Consider the following 14,133-nt stretch of genomic DNA (forward strand, 5'->3'; position numbering starts at 1 on the left):
TATGACTGACTGCCTCTGTGTGTGTCTGTGTGTATTACTGTCTGTGTCTGTGTGTATGACTGACTGTCTGCCTGTGTGTGTCTGTGTGTGTGTGTGTGTGAGACTGTCTGCCTTTGTGTGTCTGTGTGTGTGTGTGTATGACTGTCTGCCTGTGTGTGTGTGTGTGGCCGTCTGACTCTGTGTGTGTCACATACAACCAATACACGCATATCACACACTGTTAATACACCCATTACAAATATCACACATAGCATACATATCACACACAGTCATCACACCTACTATCACATACACAGACAACACAAACATTACAGCATACATGGATGACGGGGGGGGGGGGGGGGGGGGCGCTGTGAAGATTTTTCGCACAGGGCGTCTAAATGCCTAAGGCCGGCCCTGTGTGTGTGTGTATATATTGTGTCAGTGTGTTTCTCACCTCCGGTCTGGTTGAAGCGTTGCATTAATGTCTTCACATTGTGTTTGAATACAGCCTCAGCGCCTTTAGCGATCAGTTTCTGTCTCTCCCAGTAATCCTTTCCCTCATTATTCATCCACGGAGCCACAGGAACAGCCCGGCCGGTATCACTGCTGTAATGATCAATCTGCCTCCCATTCACATATCCAACGATAGAAAATACAGGCAGCCCATATCCAGGAACTGAGACCGCCGTGTAATAATACTGGAGAGAGTGACCTGAGACAGACAGACACACGTCAGAGAGAGAGAGAGAGACCTGAGACAAACAGACACATGTCAGAGAGAGAGTGACCTGAAACAGACTGACAGACAGATGTCAGAGAGAGAGAGAGACATGGGACAGACAGACACACGTCAAGGAGAGAGAGAGAGAGAGAGAGAGAGAGAGAGAGAGAGAGAGAGAGACCTGAGACAGACACATGTCAAAGAGAGTGGACAGACAGACAGATGCAATGGTGAACGACCTGAGACAGACAGAGAGACAGAAGTCATGGTGAGAGTGCCCACTGCCCAGAGACAGACACTTGGAATACACTATATCTGCTGGTTTAGGATTATACTCACCACAATACACCCCAGACACCCCCACAGTGAGCAGCAGGAGGAGGGGCCCCGTCATATTGGGGTTCAAACAGAGAAACCTCCAACTATCAGAAACCAACTGACCGACTCAGACTGAGAGTTCCTGGTGTTCTATAGCTCTGAGTTTATATATATAGAGCAAGCTAGCTCTGTGCTGATTGGCTGCTGCTGTCCAATGGGAAAATTAATATCCTGTAAATCACCAGTAACCGGGCAGAATGAGATGTTACAGGTTGTGAGAGCTTAGAGTGAAAGTGAAAGGGAACTTTTTATTATTTATTTATTTTTACAGATACAGAGACATTAATATAAACCTGCAACAGATTAAAAAAACCTGACATTCTGTGAGCTGTGTGAACAAAGTATCCCATTGTGACAGAATAAAATAAAACTGGTTTGTTATGAACATAATAATAAACAGCAGATCCTGGTCTCTGAGTCTCAGTAATTCACAGTAAATGCCCCTACCCTGGGCAGGTATGGCACCATCAAGCAGTGAGTAAATATTAAGGGTTTACATAAAAGGTATGGAGCAATGTTATAGCTCATCTGTCAGAGCTAAACCTGGTGGGACAAATTCAGCATGACAGTCCCTATTTCAGGGTCCTGGCCCGCCTTCCCCAGTGTTTCCTAGTGTCTCGCTTTTGGGTACACCAGGGAGCTGCTCCCAGAAAATGTAGCAGAATTTGAGCTACACTCAGAGTAACAGTCAGCCTGGTGTACATTCACCAGCTTATTCTTTCCAGGTACTCGGACCCCTTTCAGTGCAATATTATGACTGGCATGCCCCCTTTATTCCTATCCCTTGCACTGGGATGTTGGCAGGTATATTGTTAGTCCAGATATTGTACAGAGATGAAGAATATTTTGGTGCCTTATAAATAATTAAAATAATGATATATTAATTTATTAAGAAAGGGTTATTACTTAAAGGGACACAAAAATCACCCATCTCAAATAAGTGGTCCCGTGTGCTGTTGTCCTGTACTGTTAACCCTGCAATGTAAAGTATTGCAGGGTAAATCCACATCTAGTGGCCGTCTTCCTGAGTCATGTGATTAATACAATGCCTTCTTATGGGGAAGCTCACCTCGCATGTGCATATGGATTGGACCATTGTTGGAAGAGTCCTTGCCTCCTGAATGACATTGTGGGAAGAAAAGAGGCGAGCAGCACCAATGCTTCCTGATAAATGGTAAGTTATTCATTTGTTTTATTAATTTTGTTTGAAGGGGCGCACATATAACTAGGGACAGGGGCAATATTGCGTTAGGTATACAGGTTTGTATTCTTAGCACTATAGTGTTCCTTTAACGTGAATCTGTGAGCAGGTTCACTAGAAAAAGCAAAGACAGTGCTCTTAACAAGGCAGGCTGCAAACACAATTGCACAAAATCTCCACATCCAATGGGGGAGGAGTGGATGTCCGCACAATGGCTAGCTACTCTTAATGCCTCGTTTGCAGATCGGTTGGGTTGGGTATGGTTCGCTATTTTGAGTATTTCCATTATGTAAGTGGCCCATACAACCGAACCGAATCGCACCATTCAGGGTCCTGTTTCAGATGTAGTTCCATAGAAAATGGTATAGTTATGGCGGAGCTACTATACAATCCATTGATTGGTGGACAGGAAGAGCATTTTTTCTAAACCCCGCATAGCCCCTGAAGGTCTGACTTGCAGTGGAAACGCTCACCAGAATAGGCTGGACCATTCTAAACCTTCCAAACTGTACCGACCCGAACTGATCCGCTCAGTGGAAATGAGGCATAATATACTGATAATTAAAGCTTAGTACAGTAGTTAAAGTTTGCAGCAAAAATCTAATATGTGAATTTTTGGTAGGCATGTCCTCACACAGATTGAGCCTCATTAACAGTGCTGATAAAGCCAACTCCCATTATCCCAAATAATAATTTTATCTGTTGTGATATAAAGAGGGAAGGAGCAACTATGCACCAATGTGATGATCAGTAGCTCTAACTCTCTAAAAGAGGAAAAGGAAACTCGAAACAGCTGAGATTCTATAGAATGTAACCAAGGGAAACAAATGTTACATTAAATTGTATCTCAATAGGTCACCACTAGCAGTGTACAAGCACTGTCAAATAAATAACATTATACACATACAGTTATTACCTAAACATGAGATTTTGTCTGAATGGAGAAATTCCAGTGAAAATCTTCGGATTCCTATCAGAATATAAATACTCATATTTACTAATGGTGATTCCAGTCAGAATTCAGCCAACCCGACTGAATTTGCACAAATTGACCAGATACATTCAGTGTCGAGTTTTAAATGAGTGCTTTTCACATCTGGATTCTTTTCAAAGTACAGGTTTTGGAATATGTACAAATCCCTAATTTTAATGTTACTAACTACCTATTTTTAAGATAAAATTTACTGTTTGATTTTTTATTCTTATTTATAAAATAAATCCTTTTTTACTACGGAACTCTTCATATTTCTGCCTTGGAGTCTCGTTAGCCTGTATTGGCACCTTTGAGCCTGCTATACAGAGCCTGGTACGGCTCTGGTAAATGTGAGTGGTAGTCCATCTTCATATTATTTACATATTTTCAGTATACAGTATACACTATGTTATGTTTCTTATTTATATTTTATAGATAAGACTCTGCCACTCGCCTGTGTTCAGGTCGTATCTTATGGTTATTGTTTACCACTACACCTGTTTTGGGGACTTTCCCTCCCTATGTGGTCTTTGATACACACTTTTTACTTAAACTTTCTCTACTATGACTAGATTCATTGCTTTCATATGAGAAATATGGATGAGTGCACGGTACTTGCTGCGCATGCACATCACTTCTAATGCTGCTGGATGGAGCATAGGATGGACCATCAGCTAGAGAGCCAGATGGCTTGGCAGGAGGCTGAGAGGGCAGCAGGGGAGGCTTGGAGTTGGAAAAAATGGGAGCAAAACCCTTTTCTCAGGTTTTGTGTGTGTGGGAGGTGGATGGGGAGGTGCGGGGGTTAGAACTAAAACTATTCTGCAATCAGGGCATTATAACTTTAGGAACACAGATATTGTTCCTAAATCTATAGTGTTCCTTTAAAAAAAAAAAAAAAAGTCAGGACCAAATGCATTTAGTAGGATACACAGGCGCAAATAAGAAAGAGCAAGTGAACGTTCATTTGAAATACTATTTGCACTCGCAGCACTGGCAGTTAGTGGGCAATTAGTTAAAAAAATTCCTCAGCAAGACAAGAGTGAGTCATGTGGCGGCTGACCAGTGCTGTCTGTAAGGGTCAATAAGATCCCCATATTACTAAAACCTCCCTAATGCTCCACCTGTAATACGGCAGATGGGGGAATATCTACTAACCCCTCCCATGGCTACCCAGTCACTTGTTTATAGGTACATTTAACAGCCACTGGCTACACACTGTTTAGTAGATATACCCTCATCTATGGCATGGTAGGCCGGGGAAAGGAAGGTTTATCTATAATGATGGAATGGATGCACTGAATTTATTTGCAGTTATATCTTTTTTATTGTTACACACATTTTACATGTTGTAGCAGGCAAAAAGTTCAGAGATTTAAAATCCAGGCTCCGATTTGAAGCATCCGGGCCCAAATTTTAATGATTGGGTCCATATTTCATCCAGCAGTGTTTGGTTGAGCTGAAATCCAGGGCGAATTCTGCCTTGTTCAGAGCCTGGTTGGGAAAATCCAGACAGACAGTGTTATATAGTATGAATAATGTCCTCCTATAATCTCCGATGCAGTACCAGCACGGTATCTAGAATACCGCAATACAAAAATAAAGTGGCTCCATTCTACTTTTCCTACAGAGCACCGCAATTATGGATTAACCTCAGGGACACAGTCAAATCTTCATTCAATCTAAAATCTTTTAAGAGATCTATGGCAATATACCTCAGCACAGAATGCACCTGTCATGGTTGATTATATTTATTAGACAGAGAGAGAAAGGATATGTGTGTGTATTTATTTTTATTTTTTGTAACATTGTTCCCTATTATAACAATGCAATGTTTTGTAGACCCAGGACATACTTGAAAACGAGATCATTCTCAATGTATCCTTTCTGGTAAAATACTTATAAATAAATAAATATTGCATTCTGAATTGCCCTGTACAACACTGGATAGATTTGCCCCATTAGGTGCGGGTCATTCAAAGCTTTTTAAATTACCCTGATAATATAACAATCCCCACTAAGCCCTACATCTTATCACTTGTAGCATAGCTGGGTTAAATGCAGTGAGATATTGTGTATTTCAGAGGTTTGTTTAATTTGCTCAGCAGAATCTTGTGTAATAAAATCGTATTTATCCAGAAAATGATCTCCAGAGAGGGCCAGGGGGGAATACGACTGAACAATGTGCTGAAAACAGAAGGAGAAATAACAGACACAGGCATCCCAGTACGTCAGAAATTGGGACCAACCTCTCCAAAACTCCTGCTGATTGCCATCTAACTGATCCTGCAAAGGTTACCCTGGGATTTTATTGCACTCTCTCCAAACTCCTACATTACCCACTCAACACTATCTCACATCACCTACCGAACGTAAACATAAAACAATATAAAAAATAAGACACTTCTCGTCCGATTGAGGTTTAACCCTCACACCCTGGCCACGTTTGGCATGCTGTAGCTAGGAGGACAGTAACATTATTCTGTCCAGCACGTTGTTCATTATCAAAACTATCAGCAACAACACTGGATGCTGGATCACTATCAACAAGGATTTAATAACTAGAAACATTTAAGGATCAATGGCGCTGTGATTAAAACCCAGTGCAGTCAACAAATCTCCCAAGTGCAATGTCACGTTCACACTCAATACATACATAGATCAAACAGAGAACACGGTGATTGACACACAGTGGTTAAAAACCTCACAGAGGGACAGGTAGCATATAACAAGATGGCTGACAGGGGCACAGTATGGTTTCAGTATGACCAGCATTAGGACTGCTCGGCTGCGTCAACTACAGGATTGTTTAACCCCTTAAGGACCAAACTTCTGGAATAAAAGGGAATCACGACATGTCACACATGTCACGTGTCCTTAAGGGGATCCCCTGATTGATTGTGAAATGCTGGCTTATTATACCGTGTATCCTTTACATCCACATACACTGAGCGCCCTCTAGTGTAAGAATTGATTTTCTGACGGTCAAACAGAAGAAATGATCTGATTTCCGAGAAACAGCCTGATTTCAAAACACCAATCAGAAAATGAGTTGCTGGTATGTCATTAGTTACTGGGTAAATAATGATTTCAGTGCTGAGCTATAACCACAACACATTATGACACCTAAAAGGATTCAATGCTTGGGGCTGATTCACTGAACTGTGAATATTAGAGAATAAAGGGGAAAGGGAATTTTAGGAAATAATAGCTGAACTATCAAAAACAAATCTTAAAATAAACATTATTTTCCAGCTCAGCTTTCTTTAGTAAAATTCTCAGTTTAGTGAATAAACCTCTTGTCTTTCTTAAAATGGTCAACAAACTTCAGATGAGGTTTACTGGGCTGCAGATAAGATGCTATTTCAATAATGTGTTTATTTAAACATTAATTTAATTATTATTATTATTTTTATTTTTTATTTTTTTTTTTACAAAAAACAGAAGGCCCTAAGATTTAAATAGCCCAACTGACATTATGGGCTAAAGTTAAATAACACATTCCCATCCTCATAGCGTCCCTTTAAAGAAGCACTTTAAACACCATAACCACTACAGCCGGCAGCCGACAGGTCATACAAATGTAGATAAATGTATAAATAAATCCAACAGCTAGTATGCAAGAATTTATACATTAATATTTACAAACAGTCAGTATGTAGGGAAAATTAAATTAAATTGTAGTAATCACGCCACAGAAAATACAGGGACTAATACATATTATCAGTCCCAGCGGCCAGGATACAGGGACATTGGTAAAATTCCAGTACAGAACAAGAAATAAACTATTTACAAAACAATTATGGAGTTACAGCAGTGATAGGGCTAAACATGTAGACACAATAAGATGTTCCTTGATGCTTGACTTCACGCTAAGATTTTACTTTCCCTTTTTATAACCATGGCTTTTCCTGTAATTGTGTTAATAATAGTAACCATTGGGAAATGTGTTCAGATATGTCTTCTGTTTCCAGATGTGGCAGACCAGAGGAGGTGTTGCCCCTCTATGACAATTGACGTCCCAGAATGGTCATAGGATTTGCCTAACTTCTTGTGGTGAAGAAAGAAAAATCTTGGTATGATAGGGCCATCTGCTGTTATATTTTGGTAATGCATAAAGCTGTTGGCACACACCTTTTTTTTAGTGACTTGCATTCCAATGTATTGAGTAAAAGCTCACAGTAATGGCTTGTGTGGGTCAAAACATTGTGTTCTTACCCATTAAACTGGAGTGTTACCAGGGACAGACTGGGAAAGCAACACAGGAAAAATCTTTATGCCAGCCCTATAATACATTGTGTCATTACATCGGATATGCGGGTGTAAAGAGAAACTGACATTGAAAGTTATTTCTACAATTTGATGGACTGCACGCATAGAACTTCACAATAGACAAAAGAACAGTGTTATTTTAGGTAGATGTGCAGAAGATCACTGACATGCTGTGAAATGTCTGGTAATGGGACTCATTGCCGATTTGCTGAATGGTTGAAGTCCCAAAGTTCCGAAATTACCGAATTTCCAAGTGTCAAAGTGTCGAAGTGTCGAAGTGCTGAAGTGCCAAAATTCCGAAGTTGCCGAAGTTCCGAAGTGCCGAAGTTCCGAAGCACAGAATTGCCTAAGAACTAATATACTTACCCAGTAGAAGAACATAGAAACATAGAAACATAGAATGTTACGACAGATAAGAACCATTCGGCCCATCTAGTCTGCCCAATTTTCCTAATACTTTCATTAGTCCCTGGCCTTATCTTATAGTTAAGATAGCCTTATGCCCATCCCACGCATGCTTAGAATGAAAAATGAAGAATGTTACACTGTATACAATTTTAAATAAAAAGTATACAAACATAGCTAGGATTCAGCTGTAAGCATTTGCAACACTTACAACAATCAAGTAACATACATTCATATAAAATGTAAGTTACTTAGCCAGTCAGTGTAATGACAGGAATGAATAAGTAGATAACTCCCTAATTCACACGGTATTAGGGAGCTATCTACTAAAAGGCTGAAAGACCTAAATTGGTCTTTCAGACAAATTTACTAACACTAAGTAAAGATTACTTAGTATTAGTAAATTATGCCCCTACTCGTTATACCGCGAGTAGGGGCATGTCTATTAAACAGTGAGCAGCCATAGGTCCCCCCCTCCCGAGCACCCACCCGTGCCACGTGAGTGGGGGCTTCTAACCTGAAGGGGGGACCTATTGCCCCCCCAGCCCCCAACCCTAAACGGCGGGTGGGGGCCCATAAATTAGAATAAAGGGGTGGGGGCCGGGGGGGACAGTAGGTCCACCCCCATTATTTTACTTTAGGGCCCCCACCCGCCACAGGCTGCTCACTATTTAATAGACATGCCCCTACTCGTGGTATTAGTAAATTTGACTGAAAGACCAATTTAGGTCTTTCAGCCTTTTGGTAGATAACTCCCTAATACTGTGGGAATTAGGGAGTTATCTACAAAGCGGCTGCAAGAGAAGTCCCGAAGTGCCGAAGTCCTGAAATTCCGAAATGCCAAAGTTCCAAAATTCCGAAGTGCCGAAGTTCCGAAGTGTCGAAGTTCCGAAGTGTCGAAGTGCCGAAGTTCCGAAGTGCCGAAGTTCTGAAGTGCCGAAGTTCCGAATTGCGGAAGTCCCGAATTTCGTAATGCCGAACCGAACCGAAATTTTTTTCCCATGCACATGCCTAATGTACTACACTATTATGTGTTATTCTGCGTTCCTTTGGGACTGGCGGTATCTTTATATTTTGCTGTTTTTATCTACATTGAATATAGCACTGTGGGAAAAGCTCTAAGTGAAGCCATCCATGCTGTTCTGAATACACATATTATATGTGTGTGCCCTGGCCTAGCCACTTTTCTTATATTGTGTTCTGTCAAAGAATGTATTACTATAAATGTTATAATGTACAGTTGTGCTCAAAGGTTTGCATACCCTCGGAGAATTGGTAATATATGTACCATTTTTAAAGAATACATGAGTGAGCAGGAAAAACACATTGCTTTTATTTCTTATGGGATTCATATTTAACTGTAGGTTATAACAGAATGGCACAATCATAAAATAAAACATGGCAACAAAGAAGAAAATGAAATGACCTCTGTTCAAAAGTCTGCATACCCTTCATTCTTAGCACTGTGTATTGCCCCCTTTAGCACCAATGATAGTGTGCAGTATTTTGTAATAGTTGTCTATGAGCTGCTAATTCTTGCAGGTGGTATAGCTATTGTCTTGGCAAAATGCCTCCAGGTCAAGGGAACACTGCTTCAGTGCTCTGTGCTGAGTCCTAGTGCCCTGAATATAGCACAAACTTGTCTTATGATGCTATGACTGTTGGGGACAGTTCCCTGGTGACTGGTGTCCTTAAAAGTGGACGATGGGACAGGACCCAAATAGTGGGACTGTGCCAACAGAAGTATTGGGAGGCATATATATATTATTTTTTTTTATTGCCCTGCATTAAATGGGGGTCTGTCTGTCTGCGGGGAGTAACTTCTAACCTTGTGTTTCTTGTGCAGCTGCTTACCTTATAAAATAATCCTTGGGAATTTTTAATCTCATTGTGACATCATTTTATAAAAAGATTTTCAACATGTTTTATGATTGTTATTTTTAGTTAGAACTGGTTTGGAAATGCTACATTTTACCGGCGATTCCACCCTCTCTATTGGCTGTGTTTTGTTCACTCTGCAGTAAGATAAAATCTGTTATAATGTTGTGTATGTGTAATCTGTGATTTCTTGCTTTAGCCGAGTTAATGAACCCACTTATATTTTTCAGCAATTCTCGTAATATTAAAGGGACACTATAGTCCCCAGAACAACTACAGCTTATTGAATTTGTTCTGGTGAGTAGAATCATTACCTTCAGGCTTTTTGCTGTAAACACTGTCTTTTCAGAGAAAATGCAGTGTTTATATTACAGCCTAGTGATAACTACACTGGCCACTCCTCAGGTGGCTGTTAGAGATCCTTCCTGGGTTATGGCTGCCTAAAATGCATCCAAACATTCAGTATCTCCTCCCTCTGCATGCAGACACTGAACTTTCCTCATAGAGATTCATTGATTCAATTAATCTCTATGAGGAGATGCTCATTGGCCAGGGCTGCGTTTGAATCATGCTGGCTCTGCCCCTGATCTGCCTCTTTGTCAGTCTCAGCCAATCCTATGAGGAAGCACTGTGATTGGATCAGGCCACCACTTCTGATGATGTCAGCAGACTGCTTGTTTTTCTGAGTCTAACAGCATGCAGAGTTCCAGCTTCAGGCTTGAATACAGTAAGATTTTGCTATATTTATGGAGGCCTGAGGGGCCCATGGGGGCTAGATGGTGGTGTTAACACTATAGGGTCAGGAATACATGTTTGTGTTCCTGACCCTATAGTGATCCTTTAATTATACACTCACGTTAATAATTCACTTTGAAGAGAGACTATATACACAGGTGTATTCATTATAATAACTGTTTTTTTGTTTTTTTTTAATTCTTTATTTTTGTCGTGCATGCATCAACAACAGTTACTCAGAGCCACACCAGCTTCTGAGTGCATTTTACAGTATTCGACAAATTCACAGGTGAACACAGCACAAATTTTAAGATTATAACAAAGAGTAGAAAAACAAAAGAAAAAAAAAATACGACACCGTCAGTTAATATTGAGTTGGAGGGCATGTAGCGTTCCATACATGGACAGAACCAACTTCCGTCGTGACAAGTAAAGGCAGACTCACCTCCGATGTTGCCCATTTACCTAAGAAGAGGTACACTGACCCTGGGAGAGGCCCGGAAATTATCAGGGAAACATCGATACAGTACAACCAGTGCACCTACACAGACGATATACATGTACATTGCCATCACATGCCGATCTCCGGCCAATGCCCAAGGTGACCGCTGCTGAGAGTGAGGTAGTGTAGGGTGCGACTGGCGCGGCAGTTAGGCCGAGTTACCAGTCTTCATCAATGCCCAACATGCTCATAGACTACATTGCTCGTCCAACCGTATCTCCGTGTCTGATGGAGGTGTAAAAATAACTCCACCTCCCATGGAAAAACCAGAGGGAGGGAAGCGATATTGATATAAAAGAAAAAGGAAAGAGAAGAAAAAATAACGAAAAGAAAAAGACGAGACTGAAAAAGGTGGAAAAACAGAGTAAAGCGAGAGGGAAAAAGGAGAAGAAGATCAGTAGACTAAAAATAGAAAGCAGTTTAGATGTGGGGAGAAGAAGGGAAAAAAAAGAGGGGGGGGGAGGGGGCTTCCTACGTGAGGCTCCCAAATCTTTTGAAACAACGCTATTGTCCCCCGCACTCTTGCAGTCAAGTCGTCCATGATTCTACATTCTCTAATCCTAGACGTCACTCTGGAAAAATCGGGGCCTTCTGGGGAAAGCCACGCGATCGCTATGGCCCGGCGTGCACTCAGGGTTATCTTATGCACCAATTTTTGTTCCCTCTTGGTCCAGCCCTCCAGAGACCTATTCAGCAGGTACACCCAAGGATCCATATGGAGGGGTCTGTTGAACGTCAGAAGCCGGTGAGTTTTGGGCATTCCGACCACATATGGATATACGTGCCCCGGGAACCGCAACCCCGCCAGCAGTCATCATTGTCCAATTTGTGCATGCGATACAGTTTAACAGGCGTGGTATACCACCGAAGCATAGTTTTCCATGCCTGCTCTTGGAGAGTGACACAAATCGAGACAGTGGTATTCGCCTCCCATATCTCCCTCCACTCCAAACCCTCCAAGACTTCGCCTAGGTCCGTTTCCCATTGATCCGTGTAATTTAGGTTACCCCATTCTCCGGTTTCAGCGCTTAAGTGTGCGTACAGAAGTGTAATCATACCCTTGGGGGCGGTCCCGTTGGAGCAAAGCCTTTCATAAAAGGTCAACGGACCCAAAGCAGCCGTCCTAATGTGAGGTTTGCTAGCGAAGTCGCGAATCTGGACGTAGCGGAAAAAATCCGTGAGGCAGACCGGGAGAGCACAAGATTTCTGAATATTTGCCTTATAACCTGATAACTCACCGTAATCCGCCATGACCCTCTGTAGTGCCAACATGGAGTCGATAGGATTCGTAACCGTCAGGAGGACGTCGTCCGCATAGGCCGACACTTTATATTCATCGGCTCCTACCTTGACACCTGCAATATCAGGATTCCGTCGGATGGCTTGTAGTAGCGGTTCTAAGGCCAGCACAAATAGGAGGGGGGAGAGAGGGCAACCTTGCCTAGTTCCGTTATACAGCCGAAACTGAGTCTTTGGAGCACCCGTTATCTGGACCTGCGCTCGTACATCATGGTATATCGCTCTCGTCACCGTCACATATTCGTCCGGAAAGCCCATAGTCTTCAATACCGGGAAAATAAATTGCCATCTTACCCTATCCAAGGCTTTTTCGGCGTCAATAGACACCGCCAGGGTAGGAGAGCCAGTGGTCTTCTGTTTCCATATCAAGTCAATATTCCGTCTAGTATTTTCGAACAGCTGCCTACCTTGAATAAAACCGACCTGATCGGCGTGTACTAGGGTGGTCAGCAGGGGGTTCAGCCTGTCCGCTTGAATCTTTGCTAGGATCTTCAGATCATGGTTAATCAAGGATATGGGCCTATAGTTTTCTGGTAGGGGCGAATCTTTTCCCGGTTTGGGCAACAAGACAATGGTAGCCAAGGACATATCAGGATCCAGCCGTCCCCCCTGACGCAGATGCGTGAAGAGTCGAGTCAACTGAGGAACGAGCTCCTCCCGAAAGGTTTTGTAATAGGTGCCATCGAAGCCATCCGGTCCAGGTGCCTTATTCCCTTTCAGGTGAGATATAGCTTTGTCAACCTCATCCTCCATGATCTCAGCAGCCAGCGCTCCTGCAGCATCTTCGCTCAATTTGGGCAACCCCAAGCTATCTAAATATTGTAAAATCTGTTCCTCCTCTCTCCCTCCATGAGGACAACCGCCGGGCGAGTGATTGTACAAAGTTTTATAGAAGTCTTCGAACACCTTCGCTATCTCGGTGGGTGTCAGTTTCGTCGTACCATCGGGATGTCTGATAGCAGTAATATGGGCCCTGTCCTGCCTAGGTCGGAGAGTTCTGGCCAGGAGGGTGTCCATTTTGTTGCCACTTTCGTAATATGTCCGCTTGGACCATACCATGGACCTGGCCGCGTCATCTAATAACAGCGTACGGATGTCTCTTCGGACTGCATCTAATTGCCCATATGTTCTCTCATCCGGCGCTGTCTGATGTTTCTGTTCGAGGGTCCTCAATTGTCCCAGGAGCGTTTCCAGCATCTGGTGTTTCAACTTCTTCTTCCTGGTGGCCAGTTTAATTGGATTCCCCCTCGTGACGACCTTATGAGCCGCCCATAGCGTGCCCGCGTGGATATCGGGGGTGGCGTTCAATTCAAAATATTCCGCGATCCCTTTTCGGATCTGTTCCCTTATCTCTTCGTCCCGCAACAAGGACGCGTTCAGCCTCCACGTCCATGGCGAAGCCACGCATAAGTTGCCCAGTGTGATAGACACATCAGCGTGATCGGACCACGAGATGTTACCCATTGTGGAGCCCGCGATCCTAGACATGCCTGACGCATTAGCAAGGAAAAAATCAATTTGTGAATACGTGCCATGGGGAGCCGAGTAGCATGAATATGCCTAATCTCCTGGATGATGAGCCCGCCACACGTCCACCAATCCTGTATCGGCAATGAAATCCCTGAGCAACCTATCCTGCCCCCCCTGCCCTGGGACCTAGGGACACCAGTGCGCGAGCTCCTGTCTGCAGCCGGGCACGGGGCAGCTTTAAAGTCGCCACCCAAGTACACTAGGCCATGAGGGAGTGCCGAGAGTTTGTCTCGAAGTGTGGACCAGAAAGCAGGCTCCGG

The 14,133-nt window shown here is 42.8% G+C and overlaps 1 protein-coding gene across 1 annotated transcript in view; it reads right to left on the bottom strand.

The window, feature by feature from the left end:
* LOC134572530 (class I histocompatibility antigen, F10 alpha chain-like) overlaps positions 1-1,188 on the bottom strand; it is an 84,766-nt gene extending 83,578 nt beyond the window's left edge. Inside the window, exons 1-2 of the mRNA XM_063431545.1 lie at positions 1,043-1,188; positions 437-694 (exon numbers count right to left, since the gene is read on the bottom strand). Coding sequence (XP_063287615.1) covers positions 437-694; positions 1,043-1,097 — 313 coding nt within the window. The 5' untranslated portion in view covers positions 1,098-1,188. The remainder of the gene's footprint in view (positions 1-436; positions 695-1,042) is intronic.
* Between the last annotated feature and the right edge of the window lie 12,945 nt (positions 1,189-14,133).

Source organism: Pelobates fuscus, chromosome 9 (genome assembly GCF_036172605.1).
Source record: "Pelobates fuscus isolate aPelFus1 chromosome 9, aPelFus1.pri, whole genome shotgun sequence".
Lineage (NCBI taxonomy): Eukaryota > Metazoa > Chordata > Amphibia > Anura > Pelobatidae > Pelobates > Pelobates fuscus.